This window comes from Crassostrea angulata, chromosome 7 (assembly GCF_025612915.1).
Source record: "Crassostrea angulata isolate pt1a10 chromosome 7, ASM2561291v2, whole genome shotgun sequence".
Lineage (NCBI taxonomy): Eukaryota > Metazoa > Mollusca > Bivalvia > Ostreida > Ostreidae > Magallana > Magallana angulata.
Genome location: NC_069117.1, coordinates 31100361 through 31128230, shown reverse-complemented (window position 1 = coordinate 31128230; position 27870 = coordinate 31100361). Strand labels below are relative to the sequence as shown.

Sequence of the window (27870 nt, the reverse complement as noted above, 5' to 3'; positions counted from 1 at the left end):
GTATATCTATGGGGTGCATGGGGGGGGGGGGGGGACCAAAAATTGACATGGTAAAATTATCAAAAATATGCATTGACCCGGGCCCCTTCCCAAATTCGGCCCTCGCCTAGCTGCACTAATGTAGCCCTCTCTCGATTTATTTTTTTTTTTGGGGGGGGGGGGGAGAGGGCCCTCTCCAGTAAACATCAGATATAAAAAAAAATTGGAGAGTGCTACCTTTTTGCAGCTAGCCCTCGCCCACCAATCTGCGGGAGATATGGTTATAGTATTCAAATATTTTATTTCATCCTAAAATTAACATGTTATAGAGATCCTAAGGGGCTAGTCCGGAATATCTTAGGTTTTCCTTGCTTTTTTAGCGATTTTACTAGCCAGGAAAACCTCGCAAGTAAAATATCAAAATCGTTAAAAAGCCAGGAAAATGTCAGATATTTCGGACTTATCATATATATATATATAATTGATCTCCTTTGATTTACTTAGGCAGACATGTTCTTGTGAAGAATCTGTGTTTCTTCTAAGTTATTTATTGGATTAGATATTTACATAATCAAAAATTTAATCAATATCAACATTGTCTCAAGGCGTTTGTTTTTATAATCATTTATCTTTGATAATTGATAATTAACGTTATTTTAAATTGGACCATACAATACAAAATCGATTTGTGGTGTTACAGACAAAAACAGTGAAGAATGAAAATACATATTTCAGATGTATGTGTAACAGTGTATATCAATAGGTTATATAAACTGTTACACATACATCTGAAATATATATTTCCATTCTTCACTGTTTTTGTCTGTAACACTACAAATCGATTTTGTATTGTATGGTCCAATTAATTTTATCAATGACTTTTTCTGCTGAAAAATATGTAAGTAAAAAAGAACCATTCTTTGAACATTATGAAGTAATCAAATACCGTATCCGATCACCTCATTATACTCAAAGAATGACTCCTTGAATAAAGACGAATAGGACCACATTAAAAAATATTTTTATCTCGTAACAATGAAAAAAGATCTCGTTATACGAGTTAATTATCTCGTTATAACGAGTTAATTATCTCGTTATTACGAGTTAAGTGTCTCGCTATAACAAGAAAAGATCTCGTTATTACGACTAAATCATCTCATTAATATGAGAAAAGATCCCGTTATTACGAGTTAATTTTATCTCTTTATTACGAGAAAAGATCATATTATAACAAGATAATTATCTCGTTATTAAAAGTTAATTATATCGTTATTACAAGTTCATCATCTCGTTATTACAAGTAAAGATCTTAATATTACAAGTGAATTATCGTAGAAAAAAAATAATTGTTATATCGATCTCATCAGGTCTATAAAGTCATGTATTGACTGATACCATAAGCCAAAAATTGTATTATTATAGTAGATCAAATATATGTTGATTTTGCCATTGTGACATCACAATACATCGCACATTCCAAAACCGGTTTATAAATTTTCTTTTCTTTTGGAAAATAATAAACCTCGTTATAGTTTAAAATATTTCAAATGAAGTCCTGAAGTCCATTACAACACGGTTGTGGCCAACACTTCCTCCAAATAACCTATTTTTTTTTAAATACAGTATTCATAAAGTCCTTCTGGATTTATTGGATTTAATCACGCCCTGGCCGAAATTATCACCTCATAATACAAGAATGACTCCTTATTCCTTAATTTAATTCTTAAACAATTCCTATTGGTGTTGGCTACCTTTCTCCTCTTTTTTTACCCAATGATAAGAACAGATTTGAATAAAAATAATACCCACAAATTTTGTTTCAATCAAAGACATTTAAAAGATATTGTTTCCAGCAAATTTACCGGTAGTAACAGAACTTTATCATACATTGATTTTTATTTTCCATAATCAACATGTACATGTAATGAATTTTTTAACTACAGTATCTTCTGAAAATAATGAATGTATCAGTAATTTTTCACAAATCTCTACAAGCAAACTGTTATTAATCAAGCAATAAATTCTGTTGACACATCAACCTGGTTCTTTTGTTATAAGCCCCTGTGAAACTAGAAAGTCATATAATTTTCTTGTCTTGTTCACATCAATCTTAATCAGTGTTCTGGCTTGCTGTAATCGAAGGAACCCATTTCTTTTACATTCCCCGACAAGAATTTCCCGAAATTCTAGATAGGCTTCAGGCACAAGTCTCACACCGGCACATAACTCTCTTTCCTTCTTGGAGAGCCTCTCGTATCCAGGCAATCCTACTATGTCCATGGGCGGAGCTGATCTGCGAGGGGCTGAAGGTAGTGGTAGATTTGCCGCTCCTTTCGACATGGTTTCCAGCACAGCTTGCTTCTGAAGCCAAGTCTGGCAAGATGTCTCGTCCTTCATGTGAATGAGGATGTCATCTAGCAAGTGACGTCTTGATTTCATTTCGTTCCTTCGGCTCTTCAGAACTTTGAATATTTTTATGCTTCTCTGTTTGGTTATGCCATTTTCTCTGCACTCTATTAGTTTATGGATACTTCTTTTCAGTTCAAATTGCAGGTTGAGAGCCTGTGTGTATTTATCAAACCCCTCCGGATTACAAAGTCTTGTAAAAGGACGCAAAAGATCCAACAGCTCCTTGAACTTAGTTGGATACATTCCATGATCAAGTCTATGTTTTCTGATGTTGATCAAACCATATTTACGAATGATCCTCTTTCTCCAGCATCTGTCAGAAATGCAGTTCTGATAGACATCCAGAACCTCAAACTTCAGTCTCTCTTCAAGGTAGTCTTTTTCTTGGGAAGGACTTTCATTGAAATCAATAGCTCGCAGCTCTAACTCCATGAAGTTGTCATGCTCTACATTGAAGTCACCCCTTCCTGCCATATAGCCTCCCATCAACTGGAAGATCTGGGAGGAATCGGGATAGCGAGGGGGGTCATCACACAGCTTGTACACCACTGGACAAGGAAACCTCTGTAAGTCAGCCTCAGGGAACTGTGGGAGCTCCATGTGAGGCTGGTTGATGTAAACCTTGTTGTAATGTTTCTCCACCTCATTCTTACTCCTTACCCTCATCCTTTGGGCCACATCCTGCCAGTTGCCATAGCCACAGTCTGCCATTACTTTCAAAAGCAGCACTTCTTCTTCTGCTGACCAAGAGTTTTCAAAGATGGGAAAGTCATCCCGGACAATGGTGTAAGCATGGTCATTCTCATGAATACCGAACTCAGCACCTTTGGAGAAACATTGCGTGCAGATTTTCACCAACCCCGGACACTGTTTACAGAGAATGTATGGCGTTTGTAAGGTCAAGGAGCACTTGGGACAAGATATTTCTTCCTCCTCATCATCCATATTTTCTATAGGTGTGTATCAATATGCTCAGCTTATAATTTACTAACTATTATAAATATGTCTAATTTGTCTTTTAAAATTGTCTTCTATTTGTCAGACAGTTTTGGTCCTCCTTTGTGATAATTTCCTGAAATGTCTGCACCAGAAAAATCAAAACCTGGATTCTGAAAAAAAGAAAACGTAATACATTGTATCAGATGATGAATCTTAGTGAAACGATCAGATTATAAGTTAACATATCAAAGTGCAAAAGACCACCACAATTTTCAATTCAATAAATAAAAGGATTAGATTATCCTTGGGTTACCTCCTGTTGATATTTTTGTAGCGTAGCTTTCTTTTCCATCTGGTCGAACGTCCAGGCGTCAGTCTCGTACTGTCCCACAAGCAGTGAGTTCCAGAGGTTCTCAGCTACAGCTAGTCCCTTGGGCAGGAACACCCTTAAAAATTTCTTGTCCTCTGTGTAGTGAAAAAAACCCCATTATTAATACAGCAAGAGAGAAGCTCATTCTTTGCTGTGACTTATATATAATGAACACAATTACACACTCTGAACAAAAAAAAAAAAAATACAATAACCACAGTCACTTACCTAAAGTCCACAAAGCTTCATCTGAATGTATTGTACTTGGAAGGTCTCCCTGTAAGATAAAGTAAATTCAATGTTTATTTATATTTAAGAGTTTAACGTTACATATGTACACTCATTATACTTTCTGAGATTCAATATCTGCCAATGACATGTATGTAAGTGAAATCAGTGACTTTTGATAATCAAATGAATTACTTATCAGAATACATACATCTTAAATAAGAAATTAAATGACAGTGTTCAAATTATATTAAAGTTAGTATTTCTGGATTTGTTTTGTTTTTAATCATAAACAAAACATACAGATAGCACTTAAACAGGTAAATGGTTCACAACCTCTATGACTGTTTCTCCTTTCACAGCTATTTTAATGTGTTTGGGGGCGAATGCACACTTGATATCTTTCGCCAGGGTTCCCTGGGGCACGTTTATTTCTATGAAGACTTCTTCGTTTGTCTGCCACCACTGTCCCCACTCCGTTTTACAAGGGATGTAACCACTTTTCTCATCAAAGTGGGCCATGATCCATTTTACGACATGCTCTCTCGTGAATCTTATAATAATTTCATATACCAGATGTAATTACAGTGCATTTATTTCCTAAAAAATTCTCTTGTATTATTGAGTTTTGTAGGAATGTAAATCCAAACCACGGATTTTCCTCCAAGTGCACGTGCTTTTTACGACACCCGGTTCGTGTCGTTTTCATTTACGACAATAGCAGCCATGTGGCTCAAAAGGAGGTGAAAGAAAGTTGCAAGCATATTTCATCATTTAATTGCATATATAGTCATGAATGAAATATTTTTGGTAAGTCTGTGTATTTCAGACATTTCTTTGTACTCGTTGGAAACTTAACGTTTAGTTTGCTAGTTTCTTTTTTGTTTTACCAGCCTTATTATATTGTACAGTGCATGCACTGGTTCAGTGGTAAGTCGGAGAGGTAAAAACGCTGTCGTGCATAATAGAATTTTAAAAAATATTGTCAATGAATACCTTTCAATCATTCTGAAAAAAAATCCTGTAATTTAACGAGTTTATCTATTTGAAGCAGATGTGACTTAGAAAAATTAATGTTTTCAGCTCAGTAAATGAAAATATGGTTGAAATCAAAACCCTCCATTAATGAAATTTTATTTACTTCATGCGCGGATCCAGAAAATTTTTCCAGGGGGGGTCCGAAGGATAATTGTGTTTGCCAGGGGGGGTCCAAGGCATATTTTCGCGATAATTTTACTATGTAAATTTAATAAATTTTCATTTTCCAGGGGGGGTCGGGACCCCCCCGACCCCCCCCTCTAGATCCGCGCATGTACTTTGTCCCAGTATGTTAATGCATCACATTGTGCCATTTTTCAAAACGATGAACGATTAATTCATTCTTTACTCTTTATTTTAAAATAAAGTAATTTCTTTCTTAAAATGCCCCCTTGCATATGTCTTGAGATATATGCAGCTGTACTCCATTAGAATGATGCTTTGCAGAAGACATGAAAGTACCCAGCTCAGGCCAGCTTATGTGTTAAAAAATTAGAATGAGAACATCCAAACAGATGCAAAATATGTGTATTAGATTTTCCCTTTAATTTTGATTTATGAACAGCTGACATTTTAAATGTCTGTTGAAATTTTCATCTTTTTTTTTTCCTGGCCATTATGGCATTATACCTGGGTTATCACAAAATACTAGATGACTTTTTTTTTTAAATTGTCAATAAGTGAGGGAAAATAGAACCTAGGAGTAGGACAGTGTGTTAAAACAAAATACAGGTACTCAGAACTAGCTCTTATTATAGAATACTATGTAGACTAAAAATATTTAATATGCATCTTTCTATGTTTGCAGTAACCTAGAACATAGGTCTATACAACTATTATGGCTGTCTTGGAGAGAAAAAGTACAGCAAAGCTGACAGAATTGTTACAGATTGAACAGAAGGTTCAAAAGAAATGGGAGGAGGAGAAAATATTTGAAGAAGATGCACCACTTCCAGGATCTAAACAAGCCTCGTATGAAATTAGTCCATTTTTTTTTATGACTTGATACAAATTACAAAAGTTTGCTGTGAGGTGAGGGTATGTCATGACCCTGATCTAAGGCCAATGACCAAGGTCAAGGAAACATCATTATCATTTATAGTGAATTGTTCAAAAAAGTTCTGCAGGGCATATGAGTCCTTGCAGTTCACGCACACATTTGGTTTTCAAAGATTAATTTTTCATGCACATAAAGCTCTCTGTTTGATAAATCCACTGGCTTAAAAGTTTGGAGATGAGCTAAGGTAATTTTCTTTTTGTTAGTTCAGTGTTTTCCCTAGGCCGTTTTTGCATGGCGGTACCGCCATGCATTGAAGATCCCCCGCCATGCATCACACAGTGCCGCCATGCTTCCCGCTATGCATACTTATTATAAAGCAAAATATCTTTTTCTAATTATATCACATCTTAACAGTGATAAGTAGATGTAAAATTGTCGTTATTCCGTTCAATCTTTATAAAAACGCTTGCACCCGTAGAGAGCGTCGCTTACTTCGACATCGATCTCGGCAAGGGGGCACACGTGGTTAACGGTTAAAAGACTTGGCTTATGATTGAGATATATTGAAAGTGAGTTTATTAATCGGTAATGAATGCATAATTAGAGATGTGATTACTTCTAGTTTTACTGAAATGTGCCTTCTTTGACACATCCGCCATTATCGAATGTTGTGGATTTTCCAAGATCTAAAAATAGCACAATGTTCACTCGATGGTGTTAGCTTGGTTGCGACATGCTTGAACTGTTTATTTGCTGTAAAAATATTGGAAACTTGAGCTAATGTACCCAATAAAGAAAAAAAATACAGTTAACTGCGAGTAATACATGGAAGCGATATCACATGACTCGAGAGATCGTATAGTACAGTAAAGTATGCCTCTGAAAATGATTGTGGAATCACATGTATAGGGACTGACTGCCAAGTTATAGTACAGTAACTAAATTTAATTTAATTTAAATTATCAAATTATCACAGAAACTTTAATATAAACCCCAAATTTAAACAAAAAATGTCGACTGTCCAGAATAAGTTTAAACAAGATTGCTGTAATTTCATGGTTCTGCCTGTTTCTTGTAACCCCCCCCCCCCCCCCCCACACACACACAAAGTAAACTCCTCTATATATAAAAGGAAAATGAATAAAACAGAAGGTGTTAGAACTGCTTTTTGAATCTATATTTCTTGTAAAAGCCTCTTGAAAAAATTTATTTTTAAAAAAATGCTATTCAATAGTTTTGCTAGAAAAAACCAGAAAAATTAAGGATAAATATAATTTCAATTTCAATTTCTTTATTAACCAATTAAGGGCCCTCAAGGGGCAACATGAAGACTGTTGACATACAACATCCAATGAACATAAAACATTCAATAAACATATACAAGAGGGAAAGAGCTGGATGATTTAAAGAACTATGACAGACATGAACAATTAAATAGTATATATGTATATATATATGTATAATTATGTATGTTTCCATACATTCAATATAGTGTCTTCTATATATTTATGTATTACAAATAAAATGAAATAATACTTGTTGATGTAGATTTCATGAGAATGCATCAATTGTAGTACGCAACTTGTAGTACATGTACTATTACGCGCAGTGATTTTGTTCCGTTGCACCGCACACCAACGCTGCCAAACTTCCCCCCATGCATCAAAAATTTTCTGGGGAAAACACTGTAGTTATTGAGATACATTGTCCTGATATAACAGAAAGGAGTATTATAAAAGATTGCTCATACAGACACATCATATTATTTTAATGTAATATTTATTTGCCTTTTAGCCAACCAAAATATATTGTCACTTTTCCATACCCCTATATGAATGGAAGACTTCACTTGGGTCATACCTTTTCTCTATCAAAAGCAGAGGTAAGTTGATGCAGTTTTATGAACAATTTTAAAATCAAAATAGGAAAGAATAGATTATGATGAAGAGATACAGTTGTGTAATTTGATGATGACAAATGCCTATTAATGAAATACAATGATATATCATTGATTAGTCTTCCTGAGAATTACACAACTCCATGAAAAATATTCATTGAATGGCTTATGTACCGTACATGTATTTCAGCCTCAAAATTTTACTCCTTAGCAATACATATTTATCATATATTTTTTTTTCAAATGTTCAATTTTAAATGAAATTAAGCTAATGATGATTGGAGATCTTTTTTACATATAATTGTCCTATTACTTTCAGTTTGGGGTTGGATTTCAAAGACTTCAAGGCAAAAAATGTTTGTTTCCCTTTGGTCTCCATTGCTCTGGAATGCCAATAAAGGTAATTAATTTTTTCACAAATAAACATAATTGTGTTGAAGAATTTTTTTGTTTCCTGAACTGTTCTACTTTCCCAATGAAAGTCTGACAGCAGATGCTTATAATGATCACACATTGAAATAATGTTGTACACATTGTGAACAAATGATAACAAAATTAAATCAAAGTACTGAAAGCCAGGCTCTTTTGGTGTGTCTTTGTGCATATTGTGTTGTAAAGACTGAAAATCTCTCTGTCTCTCATGCTTTTAATGTCGGCAAAGCGTCAGAGAGCGACTAAATTTTGTAAGCGGCTATAAACAAAAATATGTCTGTCTAGTAGAAAAAAGTTCAACAGTTGCTGCCTTGAATATTGCAACAAGCGTTATATATTCAATCCCCATTTCTTCAACGCGCAGCAAAGTAGTTCATGGAAATTCATGCGCATTGTATGTGTCCAATATGCATAGTCTTGTTCTTAAAACATGTTATTAATAAGTAAACTAAAAAAGATTATTTAGAAATTAAAAAAACAACAAAATGCCAACACTTTTGACAAAATGTGGCTCTTTGTGTAACTATTTGGTATAGCGGAAGCTTTTACTTTGACGCTGTTTGGTTTTTTGTTTACTTTTGAAGTTGTGCTATTTACAGTAACATTGGCGATTTGCCTGCCTACAGCCAGGACTCTGCTTTCAGCAGAGCCTGGCTAAAAATGCATGTTGAAATTTTCTTTAGATCCTTTGCAATGTGTTTCCTATATTACAGTCAACACTACCTCAAGATAAACCTATTAGCATTTCTCAAAATCATAATTTTATCTCTGTTGATGTGTATTTCTGTTGGCTTACTTTTTCAAAGGCCAGTGCGGACAAACTGACTCGGGAGATGGCAGATTATGGGTATCCCCCGGAGTTCCCACCAGAGAAAGAAGAGGGGGAACCAGAAGAAGAGAAGGAGGTCACAATTAAAGACAAGTCCAAGGGCAAAAAAGTAAGGAATACCAGATTTAGAGAAAATCACACATTTTTACTCACAATATTTTATAAAAATACTTCACTTTTACAAAAAGTTAATTACTAAAAAAAAAAAAAGCTGGCCATTTCTTTGAGCGCCTAAGTGAATATTACTTTCTTGAATATTGTAGAGTAAACTAAAGGCAAAAACTGGGGGAATGAAGTACCAGTGGCAGATTATGAAGTCTCTCGGTCTGAAAGATGAAGAAATTAAAGATTTCGCCGACCCAGCTCACTGGCTCAAGTACTTTCCTCCCCATTGTAAGGAAGATCTCAGAAAGATGGGAATCAAGGTAAGCATGGAAGACAAATCCATATAATGGATGCATTTGTACATGTGCCTGTATGCTTTTACAATAAGATTTCAATATTTTAGGTTTTATTCACTTCAGCCTCCCCTATTCACCAGATCATATTGAATGTTTTTGGGGAGATGGGGTAAATTATAGGCTTTATGGATTTAAAATGTAATCTTTGTTTGAAAAAACTATTTATTGCAATAAAATCTCAGATATTAATTTTTTGCTTGTAGTTTTATGACAGCTTGTGTGTTGTAGGTGGACTGGAGGAGAAGCTTCCTAACCACTGATGCTAACCCTTATTATGACTCCTTCGTCAGATGGCAGTTCCTAAGGCTTAAAGAGAGGAACAAGATCAAGTTTGGTAAAAGGTAAGTCCTTGGGGGTAAGAATAAAAACTTGCAGATCTAGGAATTTTTGGAGAATGATTAAATATATTATGATTATCTTGAAGATGAATGTTTATATCATAAATGGCCACACTATAATTCACTGTTTCTGTCTTGAACAACCACATTATACTTAAATGGCCACACTATCATTCACTGTCTTGAATGACTACATTATACTTCACCGTTTAAATCATAAATGGCTTCATTATGATTCACTGCTGGTTGTTGAATTGCTCATTTTTACCCTGTCCAAACTAAAATACAATGTTTTCCAGACACACCATCTTCTCCCCAAAGGATGGGCAACCCTGTATGGACCACGACAGACAGAGTGGAGAGGTACATGTTCATTTATATTATGAATACGTTGCAATTTTTATGGAAAAATTATGGAATGTTAACATTGAGGAGATGTGTGTAATTTAATGATGACAAATGCCTATTAATGAAACACAATGATTTTATCATTGATAAGTCTTCCTGAGAATTACACAACTCCTTGAGAAATATTGGTTTGATCAAAATCTTATGTTGCGGAAGTCAATTTTATTGCATTTTTAATTTCTTATTAAATTATGTGTGCATGTTTATTTCATTTTGTAAAAAAGGAATTTATTTTTACATTGATTGGTACAAAAATGTAAGCATTAACTACTTAGTTATTTATAAATCCACATTCAATCAAATCACTTTGAGATTTTATTATAAAACAGTCATCATTACAAGTACTGATGTTTTGTAATGAACTGTAAAGATATAACTTTGCCATTCACCCCGGTTTAATTCTTTCTTCTATCAAATTTTATTAGAAATTCAATTTTAAAGCAGAAAGAGTTATAAAGTTAACTTATTTAACTACAATATCTGTAACGTCGCACATGAAAACACTTGAATGGATGTTCCAATTCCTTTTTCTGTATTTGCTAAAAGATAAAAAAAAACGAGAAAAATTTTTTAATCTTGATTTTTCTCTGTATTGTTGGCTGTAAGGTGTAATCTAATGATGAAAACACAAGCCTTTTGGATGAATACCAGTGATATTTTTGATTAGTCTTACTGAGGATTACACAGCTTAACAGCAAAATTAGTTATTGAGGGATACACCATCTGGGACACAGATATAAAAGACATGTCTTTATTTGAACCCCAAACTTTTCTTGCTATGTGTACTTAGCATACAGCAAAATAGTACATGTTTCACGACTTCTACAACCAATGTAAATGTACATGAATAAATAGGGAGGGCAGTCAAAATTTTCAACTTAACAAAGAAGTTGATGACACAAGAAAATTTTTATGTAGATACATGTACATGTACCTTTATCATAGGTTTAATAATTAAATTGTTCTAATGTGTTTCCTTGCTTTTATAGGGAGTTGGTCCACAGGAATACACTCTGATTAAACTGAAAGTAAATGAACCGTACCCTCCAAAACTCAGGTATGTGACATGTAATTTGAATTTCTGTACTAGAATATGTGTTTTAAAAAAAAGAAGAAACCCCCATTTTTAGTACATGTAGATCAGAAATCAACTGTTGGGTATGATCTGTGATGACAGAACAAGTGTTCGGGACACTGAACTGTCTGTGATAAGAACACTTTTGAGTCCTACTGAGATCAAACTCCAATCTTAACTTAAAACCAAGGCTGTTCTAACCCCATATTGAGTAAAAATTTGAAGGCATATTCAGAGATAATCTGCAGATGTTAGATACTTTCCTTATCTTATATTGTATGATTTCAAGTAATACAGTAAATGCACTTATTTAAAAAAAAACAACCCAAAATAATGATTAACTATAACACACCAATTTTGACTTATCTTAACAATGAAATGTAGTCACTTTCCATCAACCTTTTTCTTGCCTTAAATTTGATTTTCATAGTTGTGTGCTTGTTTAAAGGGTGTTATATATTTACTTAGATTATTTTCACTTTGTCTGTTTCTAATTACAGAACAATCCTACAAAATTGTTTGATATATTAAAATATTTCAGAACCCTTGTATATTATCAGTTGAAATTTTATTTGCAACAAATGAGTGTGTTCTATGATGACAACTTGTGTTCGGGTCACTGAATTACTTACGTAATATGATTAGAACAATTTGAGTCCACTGAGAACATACTCTAATGTTGTTCATTGATATATAATGTAGTATTATTGTCATCACTTTACAGTAGTTATTATTTTGGTCTGAGCTTAGAATTCTAGAGTAATTATGAATTTGATAAAGGTCTGAGTATAATTTTAGCAATAATGCTATTATCTGGTCTTTGATTCCAATTGTTTCATTAATAAAATAAGAAATACATGTAGCATCTTGTAGTGATTTTGAAAATACCTAAGAGAGAATATGATATACTGAATTTTTTCTCAGTTTTTCTGGAAAAAATTTGAATTTTTGATTTATTTTACAGCAAATTAAAAGGAAGTAACATTTTCTTAGTGGCTGCCACCCTAAGACCAGAAACCATGTTTGGGCAGACCAATGTTTGGATCAGACCTGACATGAAATATGTGGCTCACCGTCTGGCTAGTGGGGAAATCTTCGTGTCCACCATGAGGGCTGCCAGAAACATGTGTTATCAGGGTTTCTGTAAGGTGGAGGGGAAAGTGGATGTGGTGGCAGATTTGATTGGTCAGGTGAGTGGTCCAATAGAAAATAACGTTACAAGTAGGAGCAGCAGGAAAAGTGTCTCTTCATATGATTAGTGCAGGATTGATGGATGCTGCAATTAAGAAATAATTTTTGTCCCTGTTAAAAATGATGTTGCATTTGTTGGTAGGACATAATGGGGATAGCTCTGTCAGGACCACTCACTTCCTACAAGACGATCTACACCCTCCCAATGCTGACCATCAAAGCAGACAAAGGTAAAGTGTAGCAACAGTATATATAGGTTATATCAAGGCTGAATCACGGTCATATACTTATCAATCAGATATTCCGTTGGTTGAAGTAAGCTCCTGATTTAAAAGATGTTTTACATTCAAAAATAGGGTCTAGATGATTTTTCTAACTTGATTTTCATTGTTAACAATGTTCTTTGTTCTTGAACAAAAATGTTGATGATGTTAACAGGAACGGGTGTTGTAACTAGTGTACCATCAGATGCTCCAGACGATTTTGCTGCCCTGAGGGATTTGAAAAACAAACAGGTAATGCTTGCAAATGTGGCTGGAGAATAAAACATGCCAATGATTTTCAGATTTTATGTTCAGCACCTAGAGTTCTAGCGACTTGAAATAAATACTTTCAAGTGTTTCTGAAACTTAAAATATTTCTTTGAGCCATGAAGGCGTATAAAGCTGGGGCTTATCCCCGGTTTCCATGGTGCTAAACAGTTGAGAGTCTACGACTCCGCTGGGATCAGACCAGACCACTGGTTTGAACCAGCGACTTTTGGATTACTGGCCTAAGGCCTATGACTACTGAGCCATGAGCTCTTCAAGTTTTTTCCTTAAATGTTTCTTACTGATCCTATTTTTAAATATTTCTTCGAACTCTAATTTCCATCTAACTATTAGAGTAAGATGTTTATTTTATCTGTGCTAGAATGAACTACATGTAGCTGATATGCACTAAATTCAGGCTGCTTATCACTTTGACAAGTTGCTTGGTAGCTTGTGCAAGAGTAATCTATCTTTAGAAAAAACTTGTAGTCCTTTTAAGGAACTCAGGTTTAACCACTTTAGATACAGTTTTTACATGTCTTTTACTATTTACCAGATGCAAGAATTTTCATTGGACATTTAGAAGTAAAAATAAAGTACAATAAAAGTGAATTCTCCTCATATACATAAAATTAGTTGTATCTTTGTACAATGTCTTCATGGTGATTTTGAAAAGTGCATGAATTTGCATCTTATTTCTAAAACTTTGAACTTGCATTTTAATTATAAAAACACTCCCAAGTTTGTTGAAATATACTTGTGAATTCAAAATATATATATTCAGGATTTGTTCTTTGTATTTTAGGTAGATATTAGAAATTAAGACAAATGTATATTTATTAAGGAAATGGTAACATTTTAATAAATATTTTGTAAATAGAATAAAAAAAATATTGGGTCTAGTCTATAATTGGTAATCTTATTCTGTCAGTTCTAGCAACGTTCTTGTAAGAGATTAAACTCTCATGCCCAGACTGTCAAAACTCTTCATATTAAAAGTTAATGTCAGCGGTTTTATGATTTCCTTTTCAGGAAGAGATATAGGTATTATTTTTTCGCTGAAATTTAAGATTATCCATTTATATATTTGTTTTAAGCACCCAACTCAGGCTGCTTTTCTAACTGATGAGTTATGCTTGGTAGCTTGTGCTAGACAAATCCATCTTTAGAAAAAAACTTGTACTCCAAATACAGGACTCAAGTTTAAACCACTCAAGATACAGATCATTTTTGGGGCTTTTCTCTTCACTGTTAATGAACTGGCTGATATCCAGTATAATTCTATATCTGCTTCTATTTTTGTTTTTCAGCCATTTAGAGAAAAGTATGGCATTAAGTCGGAGATGGTGCTACCATATGAACCAGTGAGTTGAATCCTTAGATGTAAAATATCAGTCTATTTTGTTAATAAATGAATTAAAAACTATCGGTACTTGCTAGTTCGTTAGAGTTTTCGGTTTGTGATATGAAATAAGGATTTCTTTCTTTTTTTTTGCTTATGAAGAAATAAATTTACAATGAAGCAAACAGTAACTTGCATTTTTTTGACACAGGTGCCAATTATTGATGTACCAGACTACGGCACCTTATCTGCTGTCACTGTGTGTGAGAGACTGAAGATCCAGAGTCAGAATGACAGGGACAAGCTACAGGAGGCAAAGGAACAAGTCTACCTCAAAGGCTTCTATGAAGGGGTAGGTAAATGAATGTGGAAATGTGAATTGATTTACTTGTGATAGACCTACTGTGGTTTCATTAATATTCGTTGAATACCAATTTTCGTGGATTTCGTTGTTAAGTTGATCCACGAAATTAAATGTTCATTGAAGTTCAATTTCAACTAACATTTTTAATGATTGGATCATTGGCCACGAAATTACGTATCCTTGAAACTGTGGTTTTTAGAAAATCCACGAAAATTAATACCCACGAAAATTAATGAAACCACAGTATTTTGTAGTAATCATATTTAAGCCTTTCCAGGCTGCTTCTTATTCACCATTAAATGATAGATACACATGTGTACTGGTATCATATAAAGTATGCTATATGTACAAATTTTAATTGGTTTCAAAACAAGGCACAGTTGTTTAAGCCTAGGTTTGTCATAGATCTGAGAGCTTGGAACCCTGTGCAATAGAATTTGTGTATGTGATCTTATCCTAGTGTGGTACACTGGGAACAAGACATAGACATACATTTTATCATTATGTTTTCTTACCTTAGTGTACTGGTAATCTAAAAGGAAATGTACAGGTACATGTATTGCTTCAATTTATTTCTTATTTTTTAGGTGATGATTGTGAAAGGGTTTGAAGGACAAAAAGTTCAGGATGTGAAGAAACCCATTCAACAGAAAATGATTGATGCTGTAAGTGTCTGAAATTTATTCTTCATTCATATTATTTAAATCAAGCTTTGATACATTGAGCACTGATATCTTCAGTGCCATGGATATGCAAAGAGAGCTGAAAGTTCTGTTTCTATGTGTATTCAACCTCAATATGTTGAAACTCCAATCTTGAAAATCATGGAAGGTTTTTCCATGCCAGTTGAGTTTGAGATATCAAGGTTTGGCTGTGTTTCTATGTAGTAATTATTGATGCATGGAAATTTGCATTTAGAAATATGCTGCATCTGGATCACTTGACTTAAGCATCCTTATAATATTTATTGATGCTCTTCTTGTCAGGGTGAAGCTGTGAAATACATGGAACCTGAGAAAACTGTGATATCTCGCTCCAATGACGAATGTGTTGTGGCCCTTTGTGATCAGTGGTACATGTTATACATGTTAATAGTATACAAAGATTTTATTTCTGGCAAAATTCTTTTAATTTTTGGGGAAATCTCTTAAATGATGCTACATGTAAAGAATGTACATGTTATATTAGGATTTCATATTGAAACACTTTTATCACAGGTACTTGGAATATGGAGAAGAGAAATGGAAACAGTTGGCTACCAAGGCTTTGAGTCAAGTGGAGACGTACTCTGATGATGTTCGCAAAAATTTCCTGGCCACTTTGGACTGGCTGCATGAGCATGCCTGCTCCAGATCTTATGGATTGGGTAATACATTTTAATTGAAGCAAGATTATTGGAGTAAGACTTAAAATAAAAAAAAAAAGTTTTCATAAAATTGCATCCCTTGTACTGTGATGCTGGTTTTTATCAGTTGGTCAAATTGTGGCGATGCTAAATCAACAGACTCAACTCTTACCACTGTACTTGTCTGTGAATGCAGTGGTAATCATTGATGTCTACAGCTGTTTAAAAAAAAATTGCGATGTGTGCAGAACTTTAAAGTTTGGACGGTGAATGGAAGATTGACGGTGAGGTAATATACTGTAATTTGAAGTACTGAAAATTTACATTTTGTTTTGTTTTTCAGGCTCCAGAATCCCATGGGACCCCCAGTATCTGGTTGAGTCCCTGTCTGACTCAACCATCTACATGGCCTACTACACAGTGGCACACTTTCTACAGGGAGGGGTGTTTGATGGCAGTGGGAAAAGCCCTGCCAACATCAAGTAAAAATTTTCTCTTAAAGACTTGTACTAATCATTCAAATACAAGTATATTTCTTAGATTCAAATACATGTTCATAAAGAACACAAAGTAGACATGATGTAAAACTTTTTGCAATCTTTTCCGTCCACTAAAGATTTGTGAAAATGTTTACATTTCAGACCAGAACAGATGACCCCAGAAGTTTGGGACTATGTCTTTTTTAAGGACACTCCTTACAAAAACCTTCCCGTCCCCAAAGCCACCCTTGACAAACTTCGGGCAGAGTTTGAATACTGGTACCCAGTGGATCTGAGAGTGTCTGGTAAAGACCTTGTGCCAAACCATCTTACCTACTACATCTACAACCATGTGGCCATCTGGCCAAATGACAGGTAACATTTACCTCCTGTAATGTCTTTTTTAGGGAAGCATCATATTTATCTGTTCTTCCCACTTTCATATCCAATGCACAACTTGTCCACTAAGGGAGAAACACCCGTATCTCATGCTTGGCACAAAGGCTGAAGCTGAACTTAGGTCATATTATATAGAATTTAATGCTCATTGAAAATGAGTTTTATCACAACATGTAGATTGTATCTATACATGTGTATATGTATATTTATGATCATTTGTAGGTTGTTTCAGTCTGTCTTCAATGTTGTTTTCCCCTTTAATAGTATTATTGTGTATTAATCTATACAATAATGCATTGCATTTTATTTTTAGTTCAAAATGGCCAAAGAGTATAAGAGCTAATGGCCATTTACTGCTAAATTCTGAAAAGGTATATACAGTGTGCAAGTAAATGATGGCAATTGGTATTTTTTAGAATTCTTATGGGCTGTAATCAGTGCCCTGGCTTTGAAACAATATTCAAAACTTTTTATTCATTTGCAGATGTCAAAACAAACTGGAAATTTTCTGACTCTCACAGATGCTGTAAATAAATTTTCAGCAGATGGTAAAAAATTAAATCTTCTCTTTACTATCTGGTATTTAGCTGCTTTAATAGTAGCAAATACAGTGCATGTAACATAATTTTCGTGAAAACAAAGTTCAGATGTACAACATTTGCATTCATTCTATTGTACTGTTGAAATCTCTATGGATATATTCTTAATTGAAATTCTTATGTTTTATAGGCATGAGACTGGCCTTGTCAGATGCTGGTGATACAGTTGAAGATTCCAATTTTGTAACAAAGATGGCTGACGCTGGGCTGTTGAGGTTGTACACATACCTGGAATGGGTGAAGGAAATGATCGCAACCAAAGACAGTCTACGCACAGGTCCTACAAATACCACCAGTGACCAGATATTTATCAGGTTACGCTCCACATTCATTCACATGTAGATCAGCTGGTCATGTGTCATATAGGATCAAATTCAGAATTGGTTTTTTCAAAAGAACTGAAGTTTGCCATGTTATCGATATTATCTCACTAAGTGTATCAACCCAGCCAATTTAGTTTACTTTCATTTCAGTGAAATAAACAAGGCAATACTAGAAACGCAGCACTTTTATGAGAAAATGCTGTTTAAGGAAGCCATGCGAACAGGGTTTTATGAATTCCAGGTAAGAGGATATTTTGTGTATATATAAGTATATATTATAATACATGTATTATGATATATTATAAGTACATATGAACAACAAATCAGTGTTAAACATTTATAATGTAGAAGTCAGTGTTTATCTCCCCTTAAATGTTTTCAGGCTTTTCGAGACAAGTACAGAGAGTATGAACTAGAGGGAATGCACAAGGAGCTGATCTTCCGCTTTATTGAGGTACAGACTCTGATGCTGAGCCCTATCTGCCCTCACGTCTGTGAGTACATTTGGGAACTCTTGGGAAAGCCCCGAAGTATCATGCATGAGAAATGGCCCGTGGCAGGCCCTGTGGACGAAAAATTGATTCAGATCTCACAGTATGTGACTGATGCAGCTCACGACTTCCGAATTCGCCTGAAACAGCTGCTGACTCCAGCAAAAGGGAAGAAGGTGAAACTGGATAATGCCACGCATGGGACAATATGGATAGCCAAGACTTACCCTCCCTGGCAGAATACGGTTCTGTCCACATTAAAGACTCTTCATGAGGCATGTGGACTATTTGTGTTTATTATTTATATGATGATATTATGGTGTTTGGATCAACACATTTTATTTTTGTTTTTTTTTCAATGAAAAAATATATGGATTTTCCTTTTTAGCAAAACAAAGGCTTCCCGGACATGAAGGTTATAGCAAACGCCTTCAAGGACAAGCCAGAGTTGAAGAAGTACATGAAGAAACTGATGCCTTTTGTGCAAGTAGCAAAGGTAATATATGTAACATGCTGGGTAACATCCAAGATATGGACTAATTATCAGTAATTTAGAGAAATTTATATGAAAATATGTAAAGCACATGAAGTTTCACTTTACAATAACATTTGTTGCATGTTTTTGAATATCTGTTTCTCTAATAGGAAAATGTAGAAAAGAATGGCATCAAAGCTTTGAACCTGACCTCTGAGTTTGATGAAGTGGAAGTCATGAACAAATTCAAGAAGTACATGATTAACACTCTCGATGTAAGACTTGGTTCTAGTTATATGATGTAATCAACAGTTCAAACTAATGCTCCAGAGTGAATTGGAACATGCGTTACATCTGTTCTACTAGGAAATATTTTTGTGGTTTTTTATGTAGATTGTAATTCTGTCAAATATGATGATATTAACTTGAGTGTACTTTTATGGATTATATTATGCATAATAACAGGCTGTAGAAATGAAAGTTCAATACTAGTGCCCCCATACTCCACCCCAATTCAAGAATTAAATTAATATCTTGGCAATGAATTTTCTTGATAAATGATAGGTAGTATCGGTAGAAAAACTTGGTAGTATGAATTTCTATAAATCTAGACTTTTGCATGTTTTGCAGCTGGAGGGAATAGACATCAAATATTCAGATGAAGCTGACGACAAAGTAAAAGAGGACTGTTGTCCAGGGAAACCATTCACTACATTTAGAGAAGAGGTGTGATAATTTTCTGCATAAGCTATAAAGCATAAATTATTGTACATGTTTGTTATTGATCACATTTTGGCGTGCATTTCATTTTACAAGATTTGTCAAGTAATTAACTATTACTATGGTTCATTTTCTGCATTCTCCTTTGTCACTAGGCTAAACTATATGTGTAATTGGAACAGGATGTCTATAATATATGTGCATTAAACTTTATGCTTTTTCAAATTTCAGCCCTCTGTGGCTGTCAAGCTTGTCAATCCTCAGCCAATGAGTGGACTGTTTGAAATCAAGCTCCCTATCTATGAGGGGGACGACAAGACGAAAGTTCTCACAAGGATCATGAAAACTGACCGCTCAAAAATGAAAGGTACAAGTTGGTCCCATTTCATCTCTCTCTCTCTCCCTTCTCTCTCCTCTCTCTCTCTCTTTCTCAGGTTTAAATTGATGATATTTTAAAAGGTATCTTCATGTGGTGCCATAGCTTTATTATATTTTTTTCTTTTGGTAGATATCTGTCAAATAAAACTACTCATGTACGAGGACCCTATCAAGGGACCCAGGACAATTCCAGATATGAATGACATTGAAAAGGGCAAGGTTGTGGTCCCCGACAATGCCACCTTTCAGATCAATGTCCCAAAAGAAACGGTGACAATACAGAGCAATGGAAAGAAGCTGGACCCCGGACTAACTCTGGTGTACATTGTCAACTCTTAACGCAGACAGATTGTAGTGATGTGGCAAATACATAAGGATGCTTTTGTGTCTTGATACCATGAACATTGATTTGTGGAGGAAGTGATTTTAAGCTGGTTACGATTGTTGGGGATTATTTGTCGAGTGTCGGATGTCCTGCTCCACAGCTTTGTGATATTACCAGCACAGAGTTATTTATTGACATGAATATAGAATGTACTAATAAAAATAAGTTAATTCTTGGTGGAAATGCACCATGCGTTTAGTATTAAGTCTATCTTTTTAAGCATATGCATTGTATATTTGAGAAATTTCTCAGATGGTAAAGATTGCAAAATATAATCGAATACTTGGGACATAGGTTGATAGTGTACTCTCGGTGAGTAGCACATTGTCCCTACAATGATTGGCATATCGGTCTTGTCATTGTTAGTATGGGCTTTACGCTTTCTATTCATAGCTACAAATTTAAAGTGTCAAGGGTTGTTTGGTCTTTGCATTTTACAAGGCAAGATTCATAAACATTGAACTTGTCTATTATTGTTAAATACATTGTACTGACCTCATACTTGCCGTAACTTTATTTGGTATCTTATATTTGTTTTCTTTTCTTATAATGCAATTTTAAATTAATTCAAATAAAGAACACAATTTATCAGTATACATATTATCAGAATGTGGTGATTTCATGTTTAAGAAAAATGAACTACGGTACTCAATTCAGATTTCCAGACAAATATTGTTTGTTGTTTAAAGGTTCGTTTGCCTGCACCAAATCATCAATAACTGTATTACAGTATGTAACTACGGGGAAAAAAGCTTATGTGGTCGGATTTTGCTGGTTTTGAATAAAGGAATGTGTTACGGACAGTCTAGAGGACTTGCCACTTGACAACTGTTAGGAGCAATTTCCTGGTGAGACATTTCACGTGTATGAGAAGGAAGTGAAATATACAAGCCTGTACGTTTCAGCTGACGCTAGCATTATATCTTGTTATGTGTATGTCTGATGTATGTATATGTTTGGACCGACACGGTGGACAAAAAAAAAATTACTAACAGCATATACTCTCTCTCTCTCTCTCTCTCTCTCTCTCTCTCTCTCTCCACAGGAATGCAAGGTATCTTTGGATTTAGAGAGAATAAGATTTGATATTCATTTGCATGAGGTAATAATTGACCACACTTTATCACAACAGGTCAGTCGACCTCTAAACTACAATATTTTGTTAAATGGTTGAAAATAAATGTCATGAAGATCATTAAACTTTGACGTATGTACATGTAACTGTAAGTCTGTTATAGCGAACATGTCAATTATTTCTAGTGAGGGAAATACTTCACATTTTTAAGTACACACATTTACATAAGTTTTTTTTTTAAAGAGCTGCGTAGTATAGTTTTTAGCTTTCCCCCGCAGCTTTGTTTTCCTGAGTACTGGTATTAATATTTGCTTCGTTTTATCTCTCTATCTTGACAAGTGTGTGTTTGTTTACTTCGTAATGAGAGAGTTCAGAGCACAACGCCAGCAGTCCTTGTATATGAAAGCGATAATATCATTTGGAGAAAACTTCTCCAAGAAATGAGCCATGCGTTTTCGAGTCGGGGGTATCAAGATAACGGAGAGAGCCTCGCGAGTTTATTAAGGGAGAGTGAAAACTACGCTTGGATACCTCAATTTAGTCGTCACCTCGTTAATTCTTTTCTCAAAACAAGATAAAACCTTCCCACATTGACCCCTGACCTGATCTTGCTTCCTTGTTCATTTAAATTTGGACCCCCTGTTCACAATATACCATTGATACGACTTATTTTCTTATATCGGATCATATTTCCCTGAAAGTGAGCAGGTTGTAACGAAATCTGACGATAATCTTCCTGTTTGTGTGAAATGATGGAACGTACATAGAACAATGGCGTATCTATGTACTTCCTTAACTTAATCCTCCAAACACACAGGTCATGTGTCCTGTATATATGAAATTATATAAGTTTCACTGTAACATTGATATCCGCATATAACATATTATGCTACACGAAAAATCACGCCATCGTTTACAATACTATATCGACAATAACCCCCATTTCAACCCCCCCCCCCCCTCCCCCCCAAAAAAATAATAAGGGATCGGGACATTTTTAATGGCATTTTGGATAAATTGCGAACGCTGAGGGAGGGAAAACTTTTTAAAAAAAATAATACAAACCCATGGACAGAGCTGTTATTCATTGTAGAAATTTAAAATCGGATCTTGTATCAAAAAAGTTTCCAATTCATTATGCAGAGTGTAACATGCTCCAAATTACAATTCCATTTGTGACTTAATATCTTTAGAAAGAAATGTAAAAGGTTAAACTTTTACTTGATATTTGTTTACTTTGTCAGGATGTCATGAGTTCAAAACTATTAAAAGTACAATATTTTTAGTACATTTTTTTATTAAAATTTTTTAAAACGTCGAATGGTATAAACACATATGGAGTGTCCATTACCACCCTAATTTATTGAAATTTTGGTCATCGCAGTTTTTAGAACTAAAGAACAAGCAGTCAATTTACTGCACACTGGCACACACACACACATACAGCTTGGTGTGAGCTGTCCGGCTATGTGTCATGTACATAATGAATCACCGCCCATTACTGATGGAGAGAAAAAATAGTGCGCGCGCATTGATATTCTCAAGTGGCCCTATGTTATAATGTGTCTTGCTTCCTGAAAACCTCATTCCGACTCGCACATCTGTGATTGTGTGGTGTGTTTTATTTCTGTCGTCTAGGACCAATTACATGTAAGTTCATTACTTCATGTCTTGCTCAATAATATACATTGGTTTGAATATTTTTATGCGAACAATATGTTGAGAATGTAGTATGTTGCATTTAATTATTGTATTTGCTCCCTTCTTTATTTGCATCGATAAGCAATGTGCCCATTTCACTTTTGCTTTTATCATTTAACCATAAGGAGATAATAAGACCAGGGGGGTTTAAACAGTAGTAAGGCTTAAAAGATTTGCCGGTTGAATATTTCTTTTTTGTAACACTTTCTACTCGACGAATTTTATATTCACCATTGAAAAAAAAAACCCTCAGACTGTCGACATCTTTCAGGGCGCGGCTATTGATCCATGCTTTGGAGGCGAGAAACCGTTGTCTATATGTTTTGTGTCCCTATAGCTTTTTCCATTCAAAGCGACCACAAACTGTCGGAATTCCAGCATTGATATATAATTATGACTTGGACTAGCATGCATAATTAATGTGTTCTCTCTTTTTGCAGTTTTTATTCATCATGAGTGATAAACCAGACGTTAAAGAAGTCGAATCATTCGACAAGAGCAAATTGAAAAAAGTAGAAACACAAGAGAAGAACCCTCTACCCACCAAAGAAAGTATGTATTTCTCTCTCTCTCTCTCTCTCTCTCTCTCTCTCTCTCTCTCATGAGTCATCGCTGTTGAATGAGATTTTGGAAGCTGATATCAATTGACTTATCAAAACTTATCGGTATTTTGATGTTTTCAAACATACTCTCTTGGTCTGGTTGGTGCGGATGCCGAGCAATTTAAAACGAGAAACCGCGGCGCAGACGATAAAATGCTAGTCGTCTGCACATCTGTCTAACAGAGTGCATAACTCTCATTGAGTCATCATTTCCCCTAACAGATGCATGCATAGTTTAGACAAAGAATGTTCAATTTAGAGAGTGGCAACCTCGCTGTCCGTGTCTTTGTAATGCCAGCGCTGATATTAAAAGATATTGTAGATGCGGAATTTGATCCTTCGTGTAAACTGGCTTTTTAAATATAAACAAATAAAATATATCCACAGGGCGTGACCTCGATCGATAATTTCTCCCGTCGATAAGGCTTGCCACTTGAACTTTCTCTCGACCGCAGATGCAGTCACTGACCATATTTAATTTCTTGCGAGAAGGCTGGTCTTGATAAACACATAATGTAATTATTTTGTCGATAGAGTCCCTCCATCCCGAATTAAAAGAATGATACTATGGTTAAAAAGTTGGGTTTTTTTTTACGCGGTGAACAAAAACAATATGAGAATTATTATATAGTGTTACAATAATGTCTCATTGTTTGCTATACATCGATAGTGGTGTACAATTACATCAGTGGTTGTCGCGGACCGCGCTTTGTTCGGTACAGAGGGCGTTTAATGAACGACTGCATGTGATTCAGACCTGGATGTAGCCATCGCCGTATTGCATAATCGAGGAATAAAATTCAAACAAACAATAAAAGATTGCACTCGCTCTGAAAATTGGAGGCAGAAATCGATTTGTCTCATCACAGAATAAGAATTGAGGAACAAAATCTTAATGGGGGTCTTCTATATAGATTTTGCGGCAAAGCAGTAATTTTGTCTTTGTCTCCTAATGATGCAGCATAGGTTGGTCTTCTTCTTGTGAAGGCGAGACGGAGTGAATATTTATCATGATAACTTAATTTTTGCCTTCTTTTTCCTTTCAGCTATTGAGCAAGAGAAGAAGGGCTAGGGATGAATGCAACATGTGTATAAACTGTGCTTTAAAGAGGGACTCGCAATGACCCTTCTGTTTTTGCTCATTTAATTTTGTAAAACGAATTCCAATTTTTTTTTCTTCTTATGTATGAATTTAAAGAATGCTTGAGAATAATTGTTACATTGAATGTAAGTAAGAAAGGAAGATAGAAAAAAAGTGTACCATCTTCAGTGTATTGTTTTTGTATAATGGGCTGCAACCGTGACCCTGTTGTGTTTTGTACTTTACTGAAACTGAATAAAGCACAACTGTGCGCCATGGTCTTGAGCCATCGGCCTATGTAAAACCTGTCTCGTTTTTGTATTGGGGTTAGACAAACAAGGAAAATTTGGAGGGCCCTTTCCGTCTTAAAGGGAATTAGAGGACACTTTATAGTATGACCGTCTCTAAATCATAAAAACCCACACAGTTAATTTTAACGTACTGAAATCCGTCCGGTTATACAGGAAATATAATATTAATATGTACGTATTTTATGTAGATAAAGAAAGAAAAAAGTATTCAAAGGTTTTCTCGTGTGAGCACTTAATGATATGCATTTTACACAATAGAAAGGGTCGTTTCGGTAGAAGAGTTGGGCAACAAGTTAAGGTGATACAAGAATTTGACCTATCAAACCATGACCCCGGTAAAATTGCTATAATAAATCTGAGGGACTGATACTATAGTCGTAAACTACAACCACACGTATGGGGAAATTCAAATATTTAGAAAATTCGTGTAAAACTTGAAAGGAGATGATTTGCCAAGTGTCTGGATAGTGGTAATATGTGCTTCACAATACTGCGGGTCTTAGCTGGAGAACTCTTGCGGGGAAATTTGCCGCCATAACTTGAACTTACATTTGTTCACAACACAAGATCAAGATATTGTAAATGAAAGGAGCCTACATATTTCTGAAATTTGAGATGTGAATTCTTTTAGTGATGCTTCATAACAATAGCTTGGTATTATATGGTGTTCCAAAGCTTAATTTCAAGATAAATGCGATAAATTTCGTGTTTTAATCTGTCATTTTTAATGAAATCGGCAAAAAATCTAGGACTTTTTGTCGTTTTTGACGAATGAAATACATACAGAATGCCTATATAATCTCCTTAAAAATTACATATAGAATGTTCTTGACCTCTTCTATAAAGTAATATTAAATTGAACATGGGTATCGGGATTACTTTTTGTAGGTTAAGATTTTCAATGAAATGTCAAGAAAGTGTTTTATTTCCTATATACACGTATATAGCCCTCATAGTAGTAAAGTACGGGAAAATGATTCATCAATTTCATTAATGTAGATAAATAAGTATAAAAATATTTTTGACCATAAAATACAGATTTTCTTATATAATACAAAGCTCTCGCGTGGGCAACAACGAAGAATCCGCAAGTCCAAAAACTGCCTGGTATATACTAGTATATACTGCACCGTGCACCTGTCATCAGAAATGTCTTTAGAGGCCATATGGTCATACGGTGCCATTTGCATATTTTACACTTATAGTAATATGTATATATAGGGGATAGTATAAAGCAATAGGTGACAATTATATATCGATTATTGGCAGTGCATATACCGGTTTATTATTATTGCCAGTTGCCATCAATTTGCCGCGTTATCTAAATGATTTTTCTACATTAACCTGTTGTATATTGATCAATATCACCCCCCCCCCCCCATAAAACACATTATAATAGATTTTTCAAAAATGAAAGGTAAAAATGTTCAGTATCGCAAAGTATATTGAAACCGGTGTAATTACGAATGTATTTTTATCTTTTCGCTCGAAATATGCTGAATATGATTAGAACTGTGCAGGATAAGTGCATAAATTAATTTGCGGCTATTTTGATAAAAACCAAAATTATGTCGGAAATGCATTCGAGTATACACAATGCTTGTTGTACATGTATGTATTGTCTATATATTTTAAAACAGGGGAAAATCGATTTAAAAGTGAACTCATGTTAAGCTCGTTAATTAACAATAAAGTTAAGCTCGCTGATTAACAATTAAAGAATGATTAGAATAGGGGTGATGCAACTGGAGATTTATTACCAGATAAATTGCATATGACCTGTAATTTGCTGATGAGTGATCAAGTTAATGGCCTAGTTATAAGTTTACTCACGAGTATCTATATAAGTACCTATCGGCGGTGACCCACGTGTGATTCACATCGATTGGGAGAAACTTGTACACATGTTGTAGACTCAAAACTGTGGTTTTGTGACGATGCTACATGCCTTTCCTTGACCAATCTTGTACGGTGGATATGACTCTAGATATATAAACTGCAAATAACCAATCGTCATGTTTGAAAAGACGCAAGTTACCGACTCCTTTTTTTTTTTTTAATTAGAGCAGCATTAGGCTGGACTTTTAGAATGGATATTGTCTCTAACATGATCTGAAGAAAATGAAACATGTATGCGGTGTTCTTAAAATTCGTGATAACTGTACATTTCTACGCATGTATTGTACTTCATAGTCGTAATACTGGTATTGATTAGTCATATTAAAGACCAAAGTTAGAAAATACTGATACTCTTACCAAAATGTATCTTTGAATCTAAGATTTAAATTATGGTCAGTTACTCAAATTGCACATGTAAAATTTTACAAGTATATAGAAACTATATATAGTCATAATTGCATAATATATATTGAGTATTATGAGGTAATAATTTCGGTCGGGGCGTGGTTAAATCCAATAAAGCCGAGATAGATTTGCCCACGCTCCGATCGAAATTATTATACCTCACAATATTCAAAGAATTAATCCTTATTACATATATTTGAATTATTTCAAATGTAAACTTCAGTTAAAACAACATTATTTAAAAATCACTATTTTTTATGTACATGTAGCAAATGCTATGAATTACTACGCGGCGCAGCCAATACCGTTTTTAGCTCACCGAGACGAAGTCAAGGGGAGCTTATGCTATACCCTCGGCGTTGGCGTTGGCGT

At 34.7% G+C, this 27870-nt stretch overlaps 3 protein-coding genes across 3 annotated transcripts; 1 reads left to right on the top strand and 2 right to left on the bottom strand.

The window, feature by feature from the left end:
* Positions 1–1856: 1856 nt before the first annotated feature.
* On the bottom strand, positions 1857–3333 carry LOC128192741 (transcriptional adapter 2-alpha-like). The gene has a single exon (XM_052865688.1). The coding sequence runs from the start codon at positions 3331–3333 to the stop codon at positions 2014–2016; it is 1320 nt and encodes a 439-aa protein (XP_052721648.1). The 3' UTR covers positions 1857–2013.
* Positions 3334–3358: 25 nt separating this feature from the next.
* LOC128192760 (nudC domain-containing protein 2-like) lies at positions 3359–4480 on the bottom strand. The gene is made up of 4 exons (XM_052865713.1): positions 4262–4480; positions 3926–3974; positions 3641–3792; positions 3359–3497 (listed from the first exon to the last, which is right to left on the bottom strand). Exons 1-4 carry the CDS (start codon positions 4445–4447, stop codon positions 3420–3422), a joined length of 465 nt encoding a protein of 154 aa, XP_052721673.1. The 5' UTR covers positions 4448–4480; the 3' UTR covers positions 3359–3419.
* Positions 4481–4615: 135 nt separating this feature from the next.
* Positions 4616–21027, top strand: LOC128192726 (leucine--tRNA ligase, cytoplasmic-like). The gene is made up of 29 exons (XM_052865655.1): positions 4616–4735; positions 5772–5935; positions 7758–7845; positions 8180–8260; positions 9099–9230; positions 9385–9546; positions 9811–9923; positions 10220–10283; positions 11318–11385; positions 12368–12593; positions 12737–12824; positions 13033–13109; positions 14435–14488; positions 14678–14818; positions 15418–15495; positions 15817–15902; positions 16048–16196; positions 16519–16657; positions 16817–17029; positions 17367–17424; positions 17538–17601; positions 17783–17966; positions 18126–18216; positions 18358–18741; positions 18855–18962; positions 19112–19216; positions 19572–19667; positions 19893–20028; positions 20170–21027. The coding sequence occupies exons 2-29, from the start codon at positions 5802–5804 to the stop codon at positions 20376–20378; spliced, it is 3528 nt and encodes a 1175-aa protein (XP_052721615.1). The 5' UTR covers positions 4616–4735; positions 5772–5801; the 3' UTR covers positions 20379–21027.
* Positions 21028–27870: the final 6843 nt, after the last annotated feature.